Source organism: Cibotium barometz, chromosome 17, assembly GCF_041138505.1.
Source record: "Cibotium barometz isolate CiBa-2024 chromosome 17, ASM4113850v1, whole genome shotgun sequence".
Taxonomy (NCBI): domain Eukaryota; kingdom Viridiplantae; phylum Streptophyta; class Polypodiopsida; order Cyatheales; family Cibotiaceae; genus Cibotium; species Cibotium barometz.
Window position 1 is genome coordinate 9,964,294 of NC_141062.1, and position 18,593 is coordinate 9,982,886.

Below are 18,593 nucleotides of genomic sequence, written 5' to 3' on the forward strand. Positions count from 1 at the left end.
TATGCAGCCAAGGCCGGCAGCAATCTCGAGGCCCGCGAGGGCAGCTTCGCGGCGGTATGGGACGTCGTGAGGAGGAGATTGGTCGGTACGTCATCCTAGTTAGCTCAGCTCGTGGCTCGGTGGGGACAGCAAGATTGTGGGCTTGCCCACGGCTGTCATGGTTGGGAGGTGAGTCAGGCCTGCACCCCCTTTGTTGTTTGTTGTTCGTTTGTTTGCAGGATTCGAGTTTCGAACCAAGGTTGATCACGAGGAGATCTGTGGGGATTTGACATTGTGCCAATGGTCTTGGACCAGGAGGAACGTTTCACGAACCCTCCTCACGGCGGAGGTTCGGAGGCCTTAACTGGCCAACAGGCGAAAGGCCGTAATACCAACAAGGGCAAAGGGAAGGCTTCACCGGAGAAGTCTTCTGAGAAGAAGCCTGATCCAGAACGAGAGAAGCTGAAGGCCGAAAGATCGTGTAATGATTGTGGCGAGAAAGGCCACTACTGGAGGAAGTGCCCTAAGCGGACAGGGAAGAGTGCTGATTCCTCAGCCTCAGCTGCGAAGACTCCGGCGTTTGTGCACTTGGAGATGGTGGACTCCGATGCTTCATCATCTTCGAGCGAGGAGGCAGTTGGCTTCACCGCAAAGGATACCCGGCAAGGTAGGTCCATACGTACGGTACGTACGGTACGGTGCGGGTACGGTACGCAGTACAGTACGGTCTTCGAGCAAAAGTACGTAAAGTGCGTCAATATAATATATATATAAATTAGATCCACTAGTACATATCATTGAATGTCATTCATGAAACATAAACTTTGAATGGTTTAAACTTTAAACATTGAACATTGAAAGAGTAGAGATTCAAGAAGGATACAAATGAACATAAGGTAAAATCATGATTACAGAAACTCTGAGCATGCGCAAAGCGCTACAAGTAAAGAAACCGATACAAAGGACACGGGGGAAAAAACCTCTCCTAAAGAGAGTAAAAAGTGCCCCGGTCAACCTAGGTCCTGCAAAGGCTACTCATCATCATCAACACCTGATGATGAAGCTGAATCAGATGGGACGTCTCCATCGGTAAGGACATTCCCATCAGAATCATACTCAGGCTCTACATAGGGTACTCTCTCATGATCATCTAGCATCTCCTCTGTAGCTACTGTCGATGTCTCCGCATGTGATGTGGTAGATGTGCGTCGTCCTCGTCCTCGACGAGTCCCGCGCCGAGCGCCTCGTCTACCTCGCCCGCTCGACTGCACAACATGCGCATCACCACTGGGCTCAATGTCATACGCCCTGGAAGAAGCCCGAGTCACCCTGCGGTCTATACTCTCCAGCTCTCTGTGCAACAGGCGAATTATCTCCTCCTGCTCGTTTCTCAATGCGGTCTGCGCCTCTTCTGCGGTAGCAACGTGCTCCAGAGATAGAGGATCAACCTGTCAACAACAATAAACATGTTCAATGCGAATTGTCTGTGACCATGGCATGCCAAAAATGCTGGCAGCTGCATGCATCATAATATTGTTACTTGTATATACTAATGTCTAGACTCTATGACACAATCAGTCACCTGCATAGGATGCTCAAGTTTCTTAAGATTTTGAACCAATCGAAGATTGGCTCGGCAATAAACCAAGCGTTCCAACTGGCTGGTCTTGAGTTTATTGCGGATCTTTGTATGAATAAGAGAGTAGGCACTCCAATTACGCTCACACGCACCAGCTGAACAATCCTACAAGTAATAAAAGTCTTAAAGTAATCAAAACCTATTTATTATCACACATCGTTTTCCAAATTCCATTTAGGGAGTTATTGTCACTCACTTGAGAGAGGACCCGCAATGCCACTTGTTGGAGTTGGAATGATTGATAACCATAAATCAACCACCAGTTAATCGGGGCCTTTGCCTCGTCTTCCTTGTTGCATGAGGTTCTGCTAAAAGCGGCACCCAAACTATGCATGTAGGATACCATGGAGTTGTTTACCTCTGACTGCTGCTCCTGAGGATAGGTTGCCTCCAAGTACATGTCGCGCATGGTAAGAAGCTCTGGATTGCTTATGGTCTCATCCTTTCGATAAAGAGGATGAAGCAGTGCAGCCATGCCATGAATTGGGCGAGACATGTACTCCCAACGCGTCTCTATAATCTGATTCAGTTCTCTAATTCTAGAGAGGAAAAAAGAGTCAAGACCAAAGTTATAATAAGAGCAATTTAAAATGATTGGTGCGATAAACATGTGACGTGCACTTGACAATGGCTTACCTGTCTTGAGACACCACTGTGGACCGGCTAATCTCTAGCCGCATCCTCCTAAACATGTGGTAGAGGAGACCCATGGTAGATCCCTCCATGTCTGTCATGCGCAAGAGAAAGAAGAGCGGCTTCAGCAACTTGACAATCTTTGCTGTCTCCTCCCAAAAATTCTCGTCCAAGATCTTACGTTGGACATACTTTGTAGGCTCTGAATTGCAATGTCGTGGATCTTTCCACGTTGGATCAACCACAGTGGCTTGTAGAGGATCATGGAGCCTCTGCAAACGCTCCAAGACCATGTATGCATAAGCGAATCGAGTCTTGGAAGGCCGTACCATATCAAGCCCGGGGCTCTTGCTGCGAAAGAGCGCCAATGCTTTGTGTTTTTTTCTGAAAAAGGTGGTGATGCGATTGGCATCCGCCAACACTGGCTGCACCCAAGTAAGCTTCCCCACATCCTCCATTAATAAATCCAAGCAATGTGCAGCACATGGAGTCCACACAATGCTTGGGAACTCACCTTCTACCAACTGTCCCATCCTCCTACAGTTGGAGGCATTGTCAGTGACCACCTGTACAACATTTTCTGGACCCACCTCTATGATGGCTTGCCTAATGTGCTGATATATAAATTCAGCTGTAACACTCTCACCTGCCTTACCAGCATCCACCGCACGCAAGAAATAGGTGCCAAAACATGATGATACAAGAATGTTTATCATGTGGCGCCTTCGGATGTCGGCCCATCCATCAGACAAGATGGTGCATCCAAACTTTCTCCAGCTGTCCCGTATTGGTTGCAGCGCCACATCTATCCTGGCTTTCTCCTCATCTAGCATGCGTGTCCTCATTTGTTTGTATTCGACCCCGTGCCAATCCTCGCACGAACCCACAGCGGCTATTGCTTGAACCATCTTCTTCCATTGGTCCGTGCGAAGCACATTGAAGGAGATATTGCATTGTATAAGTGTGCGTGCAATCTCTATCTCGGCAACCCTTTGCCGCTCCTTTACCCATGCGGTGCTAAAGATGCGAGATGGGAGAGTGGTCTGCTGTTTAGAAGAACTATCACAATGCATGTCGGAACCTGCACCTTCCTCCATAATGCTCTCCTCTACTCTTGCCCTCTTTCTACTAGGCTGCCCCATTGCACTAGAGGATCCTGTAGCAGCCGTTCGATTAACAAATGCAGCTCGAGGAGGAAGAGGATCCAACAAATCCTCGTCTTCAGCTGCCATGGCTGCACCCTGTGAAGCCTTCAAATTTTGCTCGGCTATCACCTTATTTGCTATGTCGCGTGGCACAGATTTGCAAGCTGAAATGCCATTGCCACCGAGACCCGATACATGAGAGATGAGGCGAGTAACTGAACTTTTGAAGTCACCTCCACAATACCGGCATCTCCATTGGTTGCTCTTCTCATCATCTTGGAGTGTGTGAAGCTTCCAATAGGCATGTCGTTTCTTGCCCATGGCACAGAGAGAGAGAGAGAGAGACAGAGAGAGAGAGAGAGAGATTATTCAACCTTCAGTCGTGTGTGTGTGTGTGTCACATGTTTGTGTGTGTGTGTGTGTGTGTGTGTGTGTGTGTGTGTGTGAGAGAGAGAGAGAGAGAGAGAGAGAGAGAGATTATTCAACCTTCAGTCGTGTGTGTGTACAGTGTGTGTGTGACATGTTTGTGTGTGTGTGTGTGTGTGTGTGTGAGAGAGAGAGAGAGAGAGAGAGAGAGAGAGATTGCTTGCAGCCTTGCTGAGTGTGTGTGTGTGCGCCGCGCTGCTGGCCGCGTTGTTTTTTTTTTCATTTTTCTTCCCGTTTTTTTTTTCTCTCTCCCGTTTACTTTTTTCGTTTTTTAATAGCGCCCGTTTTCTGCAGCCCGCCGAACCCGTTTTTTTTTTTTGTTTTTTTCTACTTTTAGTTTGGCCCATTATTTGGGCCATGCCTTATAAATAATAAGGCTAATGAGCCCAGCGGCGGCCAGCCCAGCCCCGCCCCAAATAAACGACCACCTACGCGCAGCATTAAAGAGACCGCCGCGTGGAAAAAAAAAAAGGCAAACGCCCTTAACGTTCCGTACGTACAAAAACGTACGTACGTTTAGAACGCCTCAAATGCAAGAGTACGCGTACCTGACCCAACCCTGATACCCGGGAATGGATTCTCGACAGTGGTGCTTCCAGACACATGACTCCATCCCGTGACTTCTTCCTGGATCTGAAACGGCAGTCAGGTCGTATTTTTATTGGCGATAACTCCACTATTCCGATACATAGTGAGGGCCGGATGGAGATTATTCCCGACGGCAAGGGGGGCAAGCATGCTTCCCGTGTTCTTTATGTCCCTGCTCTGGGCTTTCATCTTTTGTCAGTGCATGAGGTATGCAAGACTGGCTTTCGGGTGGAATTTGAGGAGCATTCAGTTGCTCTAAGGGACCGTGAGACAGGCAAAGTTGTTTGGGAAGGCGGTGTGGAGAATGGCATCTACAAGCTCTCTGCACTCTCCTCATTGACAGGCGCTCAGGTCGGAGATTTGTGGCACTTTTGTTTTGGCCACTTAAATGTGGATGCTTTGAGGCGCGCCTTCCGGGACCAGATGGTGGTTGGCTTGCGAGATGTTGGTAATAGGCAAGGACGCTGCAGTTCTTGCATACGTGGTAAGCAGCACAGGGAATCCTTTCCGAAGCAGGCTTCCAGGCGGGCTTCGAAACCTTTGGAGTTGATTCACACTGACTTGTGTGGACCACAGCAGATACCATCCTTGGGAGGATCTCTCTACTTCATGCTGCTTGTTGATGATTGTACCAGATTCACGTGGGTCTACTTTCTTTCCCAGAAGGACCAGGCTTTTGCTCGGTTCAAGGATTGGCACGTGATGGTGGAGAAAGAGTCTGGATTCCAGCTCAAGACTCTCAGGGCTGACAAAGGAGGTGAATTCTCCTCGACTGTATTTTTCCGGTTTTGTGCAGATCATGGCATCAAGAGGGAATTGGCCAATACTAGATCGCCTTCGGAGAATGGAGTTGTTGAACGTAAGAACAGGACTGTGGTGGAGATGGCGAGGACCATGCTGGAGCATCGTGATCTTCCTTGTCCACTTTGGGGTGAGGCTGTGGCAACAATTGTCCATACCATTAACCGCTCTCCGACGACTTCTGTACCGCATATGACTCCGTTTGAGGCATATTTTGGCAGGAAACCCGATGTCTCGCACTTTCGTGTCTTTGGGAGTGATGCGTATGTACATATTCCGAAGAAGCAGAGGGGGAAGCTTGACTCCAAGTCCCGCAAGCTGATATTTGTGGGGTATAACTCTCTTTCCAAGGGATACAGGTTGTATGATCCAGAGAGGAACGAGATTGTTGTCAGCCGGGATGTGGTCTTTGACGAGCATGTTCCAGCATCCACTGTGGAGGATCCGCCACTTCTTGGAGATCCAGAGGAGTCTGATGATGATTCCCAGTATACTACTCCAGTTGATCCACCTCAGTCATCACAGGAGGTTGAGCCCGCAGCTGGAGTTGAGCCCCCGCGAACACAGGAGGCTCCACGATCTGTTCGAGTACCTAGGTGGTTGTTAGACACCCTTCGGGAGTCAGGTGTCACGGAGCTACCCTCCGAGTGGACCACAGAGGACGGCCCTCGAAGATCACATCGAGTCCGAGATAAAAGCAACACGGCGGAGCTTCTTCAAGTGAACTATGCTCTGATGTCTCGTATCATGCGGGATAAAGAGCCCACTTCCGTAAAGGAAGCCCTTTCACAGGATACTTGGAGGAAAGCCATGCAGGTGGAACTTGATGCCATCGAGAAGAACAACACTTGGGAGTTGGTACCGAGGCCGTCGAAGCGGTCAGTCATTGGTGTCAAATGGGTCTTTAAGACCAAGTACGCGGCTGATGGGTCGGTGGACAAACACAAAGCCAGGCTCGTGGCTAAGGGTTATGCTCAGCGGCCAGGCATCGACTACGAGGATACCTTTGCACCGACAGCGCGGATGACCACGATTCGGACCGTTCTTGCCCTTGCTTCTTCTGAGAGGTGGCCCGTGTACCAGATGGATGTAAAATCGGCGTTCCTTAATGGTGACCTGCAGGAGGAGGTGTACGTTGAGCAGCCTCCAGGCTTTATTGTTCCAGGATCGGAAGGGATGGTTTACAGGTTACGTAAGGCCTTGTATGGTCTTAAGCAGGCTCCGAGGGCTTGGAATCAGAAGATTGATTCCTTCTTTATTCGGACTGGATTTCAGAGATCGGTTGCAGATCCGAACCTGTATCTCTTTCGGGAACGCGGCATGGTCACACTTATCATCCTTTATGTGGATGATCTCATTCTCACCGGCGGTCACGTGGAGCACATTGGAGTGACGAAGGCTGCCTTGTCAAAGGAGTTTGAGATGACCGACTTAGGCTTACTCCACTTCTTCTTGGGATTGGAGATCTGGCAGACCTAGAGGGGGTTTTTCGTCTCTCAGCAGCGGTATGTTAATGAGTTGCTTGAGGCCTTTGGGATGGAGAACTGCAAGCCTATTACTTCGCCGATGGACCCGAACACAAAGTTAACCGTTACAGATCCTTGTGAGCCAGTTGATGCCTCGCAGTACCGGAAGTTGGTTGGTTCATTGATCTGGTTGCTAAACACCAGATTGGACTTGAGCTTCTCCGTGGGGCTGTTGAGCTCTTTTATGCAGACGCCATTGAAGACTCATTGGGACGCAGGATTGCGGATCTTGTGGTATCCGCAGAGTACGAAGGATCTGGGACTCTTTTACATAGGAGGGAATGGAGTCAAGCTCCAAGGTTGGAGTGACTCAGATTGGGGAGGAGATCCAGACACGAGAAGGTCTACTTCAGGATACACTTTTACCCTCGGCTCAGGAGCAGTTTCTTGGAGCAGGAAGAAGCAGCCAACTATTGCCCTTTCTTCGACAGAGGCAGAGTATCGGGCTGCTTGTGGTGCTGCTTGTGAGGTTGTATGGCTGCGGAGGCTGCTAGGCGAGATGGGGTTTCCACAGAGGGAGCCCACAGTCATCCAGTGTGATAACCAGAGTTGTATAGCTATTGCTCAGAAACCGGTTTTCCATGCTCGGACCAAGCATATAGAGATACAGTATCACTTTGTTCGTGAGAAGATCTTGGCGGGTGACATCTTGCTACTTTATTGTTCGACGGAGGACAATGCGGCAGACCTCTTCACGAAGTCTCTACCTCAGGCTACGCTCAGGCGGCACTCCAGCTCCCTGGGGTTGGTTACACAGCCAGGAGCTGAGAGGGGGTGTTAGAAGTCATCTCCTGTCTATTTGTATACACCAGGGCCTCTGTTGTGGGTGTGCCCGCCCGTATATCATTTTTCCACACTCCCCGTATTTTTTCCCTATTTTTCCCATTTTTTCCTAGTGGCTGGAGGGCTGCCAGGTGATGCCAGGAGCACCCCAATGCTGGCCGACTGGACTTTCTTCAGTCGTGTGCATCTGGGCTGCTGGCCGACTTGTTCTGACCAGGCGTAGGCATCTGTAGCTGGCCGACTGCTATTTTCAACAATCGTGGGCATTTTTCTCAGTCGTGGGCACCATCTGAAGCTGGCCGACTGCTCACATGGAGACGTATATATTGCCCCTCAGCCCCCACCACTTTCTCATTCAGTTTTTCGGGATCTTGTGTATAGAGAAGAGTTTACACACCTATCTCTCTGTGTTTCTTGTGCTGATTATTTTCTGCTGTCTACTTGCTCTTGTCTACCCAAGTTTGGTTGTCATTTCCACTGCATATTCTGACAATAATCCCATCTTTCATCTCAGTTTTCACCAAGTGCTCAAGCCAATCAAGGGCCAGTCAAGCCAAGGAGATTGCCAAGCAAAGGGGTGGACTTCTGAAGGTCAAGGGCAGGATTTCCAGCCAAGAAAAGGTCAAGTTTTCTGTATTTGTTTTTAGATTTACATCATTCTAATAAAGCAAATACACCATCCGTGGTGCGGGCCCTACAGAGGGTAATTGGGACCCAATACTGTGTCCTCTCCATCTCCCCCCTTCTCTCTCTATTTTCTGCACATCTCCTTTCAAATTGTGCGTTAATTCCGTCGCGAAAAGAGTGCTGATTTCTGAGTTTTGAAGTACCGATCCTTCTCCGAAGCTTCCGCATATTACAGTGGTATCAGAGCCTACTTCAAGGACAAAGATTCAGCAAAGAAAACCAGAAATTTTTTTCGCTCGTGTGGTTGGTTTTTAGACGCCGGTGGACTACCCCTTTCGGAGTGACTCCTGTCCCTCGAAGGACGGTTGGTTTTTAGCCTCCGGAAGCCTCCGGATGGTCAGATTGTGTTCCGGAAAGGAATTGCATTTTCCCGCTATGGCGAGCTTTGGCGACGAGAGAGAACCAGAACCATGGGACCAGAGTGCATCAGGCAGCCCAGCTAGGGCACCCGGCTTGAGTGTCACAGACATGTTCCAGCAGATGATGCGAGCAATCGCAGACCAGATAGCCAAGTTGGATGAGCAGAAGGCGCGGATTTTGGCTCTGGAGGAGCGTTCTCGCTCTCCAACGTCGCGTTTTCCATCTCCTCCTCCCTCTCCTTCCGTATCCCAGATACCAGATCCTCGTCACAGGGACCCTCTCGCGGGGTCACAGCCGCAGCCAAGCTCCTTGCTTAAGATGCAGATGCGTGCATTGGAGATTCGACAACGAGAAGACGACGCCATACGACGAGTGGAACACGAGCGTTACCTCAGAGCTTTGGACGCCAGATTGACACCGGCGGCGCCCTCGAATCATTTTCCCGAGAAAATGAATTTCAGTAAGTATAATGGTAAACTCGATCCCACAACTCTTTATTCATGGTTGCATTAATTTGAAGCTTACTTTGCCGCAGTTAGGAAAACAGATACTGACAAAGTGATCTTAGCTAGTTGGTACTTGGAAGGTGAGGCCATTCCTTGGTGGACTCAGTGGGCTCATGCCCACACCAGAGCAGGTATGGCAGCTTATGTGTGGGACGAGTTCGTCCGCGACCTTAAGCAGCGGTTTCTACCGCCCCACTACCTTGAGCGACTCGAAGACGAGTTCAGGGGAGCGCGTCAGAATGCGCAACCAGTCCTTCAATTTGCCAATAAAATTTCGACCTTGTGTCTACAATTAGGCTTATCTGATTCGGACAAGAAAGGGCAGTTTTTGTATGGCCTGGACACGCAAATCCAATGGGAGGTGCGTATGTTTAGGCCAGCCACCTTTGAGGACACACTCTCGCTTGCGCAGAGTGCAGAAATGAAACACAATGGTGGCAAGCCCAAGACTTCCCAGCCGGCTTCTCCCAAGGCTAACACCTCGGGGGGCAAAAGCCAGAACCAGACGGGGTCTTCCCCAGGACAGAGCCCGGGAGCCTCTGGCTCCAAGAACTCGAACAATGCGTCTAAGCTTACTCTAGACCAGAAAGCAGAGGCAGGCAAGACAGGTGGCAAGTTGAGTGCTGAGGAGCTTTCTCAGTACAAGAAGGAGGGTAGATGTTTCTTTTGTCACACAAAAGGACATACTTCTCGAGATTGATGAAGAAGCCTCCAAAGGCCGCCGCCGCCTCCACAGCTTCCGTGGTGAGCACAGCTCCCACATAGACCCCAGCGGCTACCCCTAGTTCTTCAACCCCCGGTGCTTCAGTTGGAGCAATTATTAGCCGGGAGCTCGAAGATAAGCAGAAGGGCGCCCATGACCAGGAGTATGAGCGCAACGAATTGCTCAAGTCCTTTGGCTACATAGGTGGCCAGAGAGTCGTTGTCTTGTTTGACAGCGGCAGCACGGAGGATGTGGTCACGGAACAAGCCGCTAGGCGTGCCCGTTTCGAGCTGACCCCGGTGGACAAACAGGTTGAGGGTTTTAGCACTGGTATGACAACGAGCGTCAAGTATGAAGCTCTAGGTGCTAAGTTAGTGATTCAGGGCATAGAGTTTGTGCGTGACTTTATGGTTGCCCCTCTTGTTGGGTATCCAGTGGTTTCACAAGTTTCTTCCTGATGTCAAGTGGGACAAGCACACGTTCCAGATCAATCGGAATGTGTCAAACACCCCGGTGACCATTAAGTGTGAGCCAGGTATTCCAAACTTTCGGCTCATAAGCCACTTGCAGGCTAAGCGCGCGGTTAGGAAAGGCGCACAGTGTGCGATGATTTACATCCAGACAGCCCAGATGGTGGCCAGTGCTTCCGAGAAGTACTCGGTTCTCCATGAAAAGTTCCAGAAGATTTTTCTTCGGGACAGTCTCCCTCCCCAGCTCCCCCCGTCCAGACCGGAGGATCACAAGATTGACCTCCTCCCAGGCTCGGAACCCCCGAGCAAGTTTCCGTTTCTCCTTTCTAAGGCAATGGAATCGGAGTTGGACCGCCAACTCCAAGAATTGTTGCAAGCTGGCTTCATCCGCCCCAGCGTGTTGCCATTTGCAGCACCGATCTTGTTTGTCAAGAAGAAAGATGGGTCTTCTCGGTTGTGTGTCGATTATCGTGCACTCAACAAGCTGACTATCAAGAGCAGATTCCCGATGCCTCGAATTGACTATATTCTCGAGAGGCTGAATGGAGCTAAGGTGTTCTCTAAATTGGATTTAAAGAGTGGGTACCACCAGGTACGGATTGTAGAGGGGGACATCCCCAAAACAGCCTTCCGTACAGAACGGGCCCACTATGAATTTGTGGTCATGCCATTTGGTTTGACGAACGTCCCAGCTACATTTAACCGCATGATGATGCGTGTTTTCCGGGAGTTGATTGGAGAGTGTGTGTTCATATTTTTGGACGACATACTCATATTTTCAGCTAGAGTTGAGCAGCATGACATTGATGTGGAGAAAGTCCTTAAGTTGCTGGAAAGCAACGAGCTCTACGTCAATGAAAAGAAGTCAGAATTTTATCTGTTCCAGGTACATTACTTGGGATATATAATTAGTGCTGAAGGCATTCGACTTGATCTGGCTAAAGTGGCCGAGATTGTTAACTGGGAAGTACCTCAGACAGCTTATGACATTAGATCATTTGTGGGTATATGCCAGGCATATTCCACCCACATTGACAAGTTTTTTGATCTCTCGGCAGATCTCACCGATCTCCTAAAGGGAGTGAAAACAAGAAGGCAAAAGATTCGAATGACTCCACGAGCATTGGAGGCATTCCAGAACCTCAAGGTGGCTTTGTCAGCAGCGCCTTGTTTAGCCCTTGCCTCGTGGGACGAACCATTTCAAGTGATCACCGATGCAAGTAACATCGCAATTGGAGGTGTATTGCAACAGAATGGTCATCCGGTAGCTTACATGTCTCGTAAGTTACTGCCTGCCGAAAAGAACTACTCAGTCTATGATCGTGAACTCCTAGCAGTTATACAGGCCTTGAAACATTGGAAACATTTCCTGTATGGCCGTGACTTCGAGGTTCGCACTGACCATCAGGCATTGCGCTGGATTCAGACGATGCCAAGTGCACAGTGGAGTGATCGACAACACCGCTGGAGTCAGATATTCCAGTAGTTCGGTGGTATGATTGAGTACCTTCCAGGAAAGGCCAATCCAGTGGCCGATGCTTTGAGCAGGAAGGGACAAGTATCTACGATTCAGACCACTAGACTAGACCTTGTTGGTACAGGACTAGAAGACATGAAGCACACGTACACGGATTCCGAGGAATTCGGTACTCACTGGGAACAGGCATTGGATGCCACAGGACCATGCCATTTTCTGATACGCGATGGTTGGCTTTTCTACAAAGGCCGACTATGTGTCATGAAGTCATTTCGGGCAGCTCTTCTCCATGATGCCCATGACGCCATTACAGGTGGTCATAGGGGCATGAATTCGACTCTGGAGAAATTAGAACGGCAATACTATTGGCCAAAGATGAGGCGTGATGTGTTTACATATGTACAACGCTGTGACATTTGTCAAAAGGTGAAAGCTCCTCGGTGGAAAGAAGATAGGGTTGTTACAGCCTTTGCCAATTCCTGAGGGTCCTTTCCAGGACATTTCGATGGACTTTGTCACAAATCTGCCTCCCAGTCCGAGTAAGCGTAATACGCAGTGTTTAACTATTGTTGGTAGGTTCAGCAAATTTGTTATGTTTATTCCTTGCAGGGCCAATGTGACCGCCGAGGATGTTGCCCAGCTATTCATTCGGCATTGGTACCCGATTGGCGGGATTCCTAGGACCATAGTGTCAGACCGAGATGCCAAGTTTACCAGTCATTTTTGGAGGGCATTGTTTGATAATTTTGGTACTAAGTTGAATTTTTCCAGTGCATTCCATCCATAGACAGATGGCCAGATAGAGATATACAACTAGTTGGCCTTTGATGTGCTGAAGTGTTATGTCCACGATCAGCAAGGTAAGTGGGAATCGTTTTTGCCTTTAGTTCAAGCTGTTTTGAATGACTCTTTTTCTTTAGCTATTGGCAGGACTCCATATGAGGCAGCGTTTGGAAGGTCTTTCCGGTCGTTGTTAACCAGGACTTTGTCTTCAGTACCTGAGACGAACAGAGTGACGGAGTCTTACCAGGAGATCCTAGAGTCCGTTAAAGACAGATTGGCTAAAGCGCAAGAGGCCTACACTCGACAGGCCAATAAAGACCGAAGGGACATGAAGTTTTCGGAAGGGGATTGGGTGTATCTTCGGATTATGAAGCAAAGATTGAAGCAGGTGGGCAAGCGATGCCCAAAGTTGTCTTTCAGGAGCTTCGGACCATTTCCCATCCGGAAAAAGATTAATGAGGTGTCTATGCAGTTAAAGCTACCTCCGAGTTGGACTATGCACGATGTATTTCATGTCAGTTGGTTAAAGCCATATGCAGGTCCACCCTCTTCAGAGGTCAAAGACGAAGCGGAACCAGACATTATTGATGAAGCAGAAGTAATGGTTCCAGAACAGATCCTTCTGCACCGTTTCAAGCATGGCTCAGGCCGAAGACTACGACAGTTTCTCACGAAGTTTCAGGACCGAGGAACTCATGAAGCGGTATGGCTCGACAAAGAATTTTTCGAAGACTACCCGGCATTATTGACGGATTATTTGGAGGCTATGCAGCTTCCGTCAAGTTAAGCAGAAGGGGATGTCACGTGCATCCCGCACTTGGATGCCACGTAGACATTTCTGTACAGAAGGTGCAGGACCTGGGATGGTGAACTGGTCCCATGTGAGCCCGGTCCGGGACGAGTCAGCCAGGGATCCATCTCAGTCGTCCGAGGTCAGGTGTGCATTGTCTTGCACGTGAGTCCAAGGTCAGGTGTGCACTGTCCTGCACATGAAACAGTGCCAGTCCGCGCTGTGAGTCTCCCTCTAGAATGATGTTAATGGTTCTGTGTATCTGGTATGGTACCGGATGCCAGATCACTGAGTAGATTAGGTTTAGGACAAGGGGCCAGCCCATAGGGCTACCCCGGATCTGAGTGTGGGAATGGGAATGGTGTAGAACCACCCCCATGAGGGCCAGGAAGGCCCAGGCTGAACCCACCAGCCATGAAGGGGCTGTACGACAGCCCTAGGGCACAGATCAGGCAATCTCCAAGGGATTACAGCCTTTATATGGCTGTAGGGCATGTATGGGGCAGCCCATACAAGCTGCCCAGCCTTGGGATTGTGGACAAAAGTGGTGTCCAGCCAATCAGAAGCAGGCGCATCACTTTCAGCCTGTTAGGGAAAAAAGGTAGTATTTTTTGGGATTTAATTCAGCATTTATTGCTGAATTTCACCAGTCGTGGGACATAGCTTGTTTTTTCAGCTGGCCGACTGCTCCTCAGGAGGAGTATATATAGTGGAGGCCATAATCCCATCATTCATCTCAGTTTTCACCAAGTGCTCAAGCCAATCAAGGGCCAGTCAAGCCAAGGAGATTGCCAAGCAAAGGGGTGGACTTCTGAAGGTCAAGGGCAGGATTTTCCAGCCAAGAAAAGGTCAAGTTTTCTGTATTTGTTTTCAGATTTACATCATTCTAATAAAGCAAATACACCATCTGTGGTGGGGGCCCTACAGAGGGTAATTGGGACCCAATACTGTGTCCTCTCCATCTCCCCCCTTCTCTCTCTATTTTCTGCACATCTCCTTTCAGTTTGTGCGTTAATTCCGTCGCGAAAAGAGTGCTGATTTCTGAGTTTTGAAGTACCGATCCTTCTCCGAAGCTTCCGCACATTACATGGACAGTGTGAATGGCACTAGTTTGGGGCCAAGTGATTAAATTCCCTTCATATAACCCAAGGGGACAAAGGGTTAAAAGCCTTATAAATAAAAGAACACCCTTAGCTTTAAAGGGATCGTGGCCCGCCACGCGTGTGCTTTTTTGAAGAGAGGGGCTGGCGGGCTGAAATGAAATGAAATGAAATGAAATGAAATGTTATATTAACGTCTTCAAAAGGCCATAATGACCTATGAGACCAAAAGTTACATCATGGTGGATCTGATACAATGTCTGGATAAAAGCGGAGGGCTGCAGCAGAGGAGGGTGTGTGTGCTTTCTCTCTCTGGAAAAAAAGGATGCGCTGCAGTACATACAGGGCCGACTGAATCTCTCTCTCTCTCTCTCTCTCTCTCTCTCTCTCTCTCTCTCTCTCGCGATTGTCAGCCTGGACTGCACGTGGGCTGAACAGAGGGTTGAACAGCAGGTTGTCGGGTGTCTGCAGGTGGCGCACAGAGGCTGAACAGCACGTGGGGGCTCTCCCTTACCTGCTACAAGTTGGGCTGCGTGCTGGAGGGGCTCACACGCTTTTGGAGGGGCTGGACTGTGCTCGCTCTTTCCATCAGTGCCACATGAGATTACCGGGCAGAGATGGGCACCGCACCGATAGTGACAGAGGCTCTTTTCCAGACAGTGACATACTGGCATAGGCTATGGGAGCTTCCACTTGATAGATACCCCCGGCTAGCCCTGGAGTCCTCGAGACAGTTGACACTTGAGGGAGATACAGAGTGCTGGTATGCACAGGTAGGCACTTGGTTTGGCATGCACGGTATGCAGATGGAGGCACTCCCCCCCTTCGAGTACAGCATAGAGGCCCGGTCATTTGCTCAGCGGCATAGAGCGGAACAGGGTTATCAGGAAGGACATTGTTAGAGTGGATACTCAGAGGACATGGAGTTCACCTAGTCGTCCATTGGGGACAAAGATGGCCTTCTACAGAGAGCACCTCCTATGCCTGACAGAGGATGGGTTCATCATCCGTCCACGCTACACGGACATACACCTATCCTTTGGGGTGAGATGTGCGATTGGCCAGATCCGCACCTCTTCCCACCAGTTGAGAGTGGAGACTGCCAGATATGGGCCTAGGGTGGCCGCACCAAAGGACAGGATATGCCAACTCTCACACAGAGCCCGAGACAGAGGACCATTACATATGCCGATGCCCCATGTACTATGAGATTCGGGGGAGGTTCATTCTTAATTTTTGTAAAATTAAATGGTGATATCGTCTACAGTCTAGAGTCTACCGTCTAAGGTCTTGAAAGTTGACTCTCCTATCAACTCAAGACCTCTGGTGGTCACTTTATATGGGTATGAAGTGACAGCCGATATTGGGGATTTAGCTATCTTTACAAATCGTTGCCTTGGATCACCAAGTATCAAAATGCTCAATTTGATCACTACCTTTCCAAAAGCCACTCATTTGAATGCATAGCCGATGAATGTGCTCTCTCTCTCTCTCTCTCTCTCTCTCTCTCTCTCTCTCACTGTGCGCTCGCTGCCCATCACCCCCTGTTTCGCCTCGCCATTCAGAGTCTCAGACTCCAGAGTCTGAACTATCGGATCTACCGCTAGCAGCCTCACTCGAGTCATCAGACTCATCACTACTAGGAGAAGGCTCCTCACTAGATTCTAAATGAAAATCCCCATCTGAGATGAGATTGCCATTGTCATCATACTCGGGGCTCTGAGCATCTACATCCTCAAGGGCTCCATCCTGGCCAAGTGATGCGTCCTCATCTGAAGCATAAGTAGAAGAGCTAGCAGAGCCCTGTCGCCGATATGTTTGGATGGGTGGTCAAGCTCCCCCCCGTCTAATCTGGCAGCCTCGACTCTTGCTACACTAATGCCTCCTCTGCTCGTGGTGGTGGAATGAGAACCACTACCAGCAAGGCGCTCATGACCTCGAGTATGGGTGACGCGCATATCTATCTCCTCTACCTGTCTATGGAGCTCAGCATAGATGGCATCTTCTGGTGTCTCTTGCCTCAGTTGAATGCTCCTAAGGTTCTTTGCAGTGAGTTGGATGTCATCGGGATTTACCTACATTCAAGTTGACATAATAATAACTTGTAAGTTGTAACTTCTAGGTTACAAGAGAGTCGAGACTGAATAGAAAGCATTAAAATTGCAAATTTTGATTATTAGAGAATCAAGATGCCTACATGCTTCGGGATGTGAAGCTCTTGAAGATTTCGCACCATCCGCAAGTTAGCGCGGCAATATACGAGGCGCTCTAACTGGGATGTGCTAAGCTTGTTCCTAATCTTCGTGTGCACGAGGGAGTATGCACTCCAATTCCTCTCGCATGCACCTGAAGAGCAATCCTAAGAGCAAAAAACAAAAAATTTAAATTTTAATAATGACTAAATAGAATAAAGAATTAGAAGAGGCAATGGCAAATGACCGTCACCTGGGCAAGGATCCTCATGGCAAAAGCTTGTAGAGATTGGGTGGAATAGCCATGCGTCTCCCACCATGAGAGTGGCTTCACCATCACCTCTCTTCTTCTAGAAGTAGGACGAGTGTACGATTGCCCGGTCAAGTTGTTGTAGGCAATGAGCTCCTCGTCCATCTTGATTTGTGCTTCATCATCAAGCACACGACTCATGTAGACGTCTGCATTGGACCGGATCTCTTGATCCGAGAAGAGTTCCGGTGTTTTGTAGAGAGGATGGAAGAATGCGGCCATACCATGAATAGGCCTACGCATCCATTGCCACCTCCTCTCCACAATGGTCTTGATCTCATCAAGCCTATTAAAGCACATGCCACATTATACAAAAATTAAAATCAAGCTTACAAGTTACAACTACTATGTACACGAGTACATGAATTAAAATAACTTACTAACCTTCTTCCATCAAGTGTCGTGAAAGCTTCGAGCTCCTCAATTGCATTTTTCATGAAGTGTGTGAGAAGGCCCAAAGTGGATCCCTCCATGTCCGACATGCGAAGTACTCGGTACAATGGAGTCATCACAACTACGACGGTCCGTGCATCATCCCAAAAGGAAGGATCCAAGCACTTGCGTTGCACTGCATAAGCCTCGGCGGGGCTTAGATGATCATCCCATTCTTCCCACTCTTGGGACACCACCGTGCATTGAAGCTCGCTAGGAACGGCATGTAGTCGCTCCAAAACAATCCACATGTAGGCAAACCTAGAGAATGTGTGTGTGTATGAGAGAGGGGGAGAGAGAGAGAGAGTGTGTGTGAGAGAGAGAGAGAGAGAGAGAGAGAGAGAGAGAGAGAGAGGCCTTGAGGGAGGAAGAGAGAGGGTGTGTGTGAGAGAGGGGGAGATAGAGAGAGAGAGAGAGAGTGTGTGTGAGAGAGAGAGAGAGAGAGCCTTGAGGGAGGAAGAGAGAGGGTGTGTGTTAGCGAGGGGGAGAGAGAGTGAGAGGGTGAGAGTGTGTTTGTGTGTGTGTGAGAGAGAGAGAGAGAGAGAGAGAGGGGGGGGGGCTGCCTTGAGGGAGAGAGAGTGAGAGAGTGTGTTGGGTATGAGAGAATCGAGAGGGGGAGAGAGAGTGCTGGAGCCTGTCGGCTGTATCAAATAGCCCAGCCCCCCATCTAAGACAAGTCAGTGTACTATGGCCAGTGCACAAGAGAGAAGACACTGTACGGCCCAGTGACCAAACCAAGTCGACCCAAACGGGTAAAAACGGGCAGATTTCAAAAACGGGCATAATCCCAAACTTTCCCAAACGGGCGAAAACGGTGCAGTTGGCGAAAACAGTGAAGTCGGTGAAAAAAAAATCATTAAGATCCCTATGCGCCTCGATCAACAGTCCGTACGCCTCGAACGCCTCCGTTGGATAGGTGCGCGCCTCGTAACAACCCTGGACCAGCAACATAGGGGCATATAAAAGCATGCGCATCAGTACCCATTATTTCATTCAGGTATTCAACAGTACAAGCAACAGATACTCATCCAATCATCTCCGGGCGATCCTCTACAACAGTCAGCCAGCATATGTGCAGTCCTATTATCTATAGCTATCTGGACTTGCATCGGTGGCCCGAAGAGTCTTCAGCAGAGCCTTGGTTTTGGTGGATACTCAGCCGACATACGGTCTTCCTTGCTTGCAGGGTGGGGCAGGGGGGGGGGTGGCTTCAGTGGGTATTTGGGACCCAATAAGGTGCCGTCTACTTCACTCTCTCATTCT

The 18,593-nt window shown here is 49.3% G+C and overlaps 2 protein-coding genes across 2 annotated transcripts in view; one reads left to right on the forward strand and one right to left on the reverse strand.

The window, feature by feature from the left end:
- Positions 1-18,593, forward strand: part of LOC147629657 (syntaxin-132-like) — a 68,751-nt gene that overhangs the window by 12,449 nt on the left and 37,709 nt on the right. The window lies entirely within an intron of this gene.
- LOC147629658 (uncharacterized) lies at positions 866-4,211 on the reverse strand. The gene is made up of 4 exons (XM_086811158.1): positions 2,255-4,211; positions 1,815-2,157; positions 1,562-1,723; positions 866-1,427 (listed from the first exon to the last, which is right to left on the reverse strand). The coding sequence occupies exons 1-4, from the start codon at positions 3,715-3,717 to the stop codon at positions 1,011-1,013; spliced, it is 2,385 nt and encodes a 794-aa protein (XP_086667284.1). The 5' UTR covers positions 3,718-4,211; the 3' UTR covers positions 866-1,010.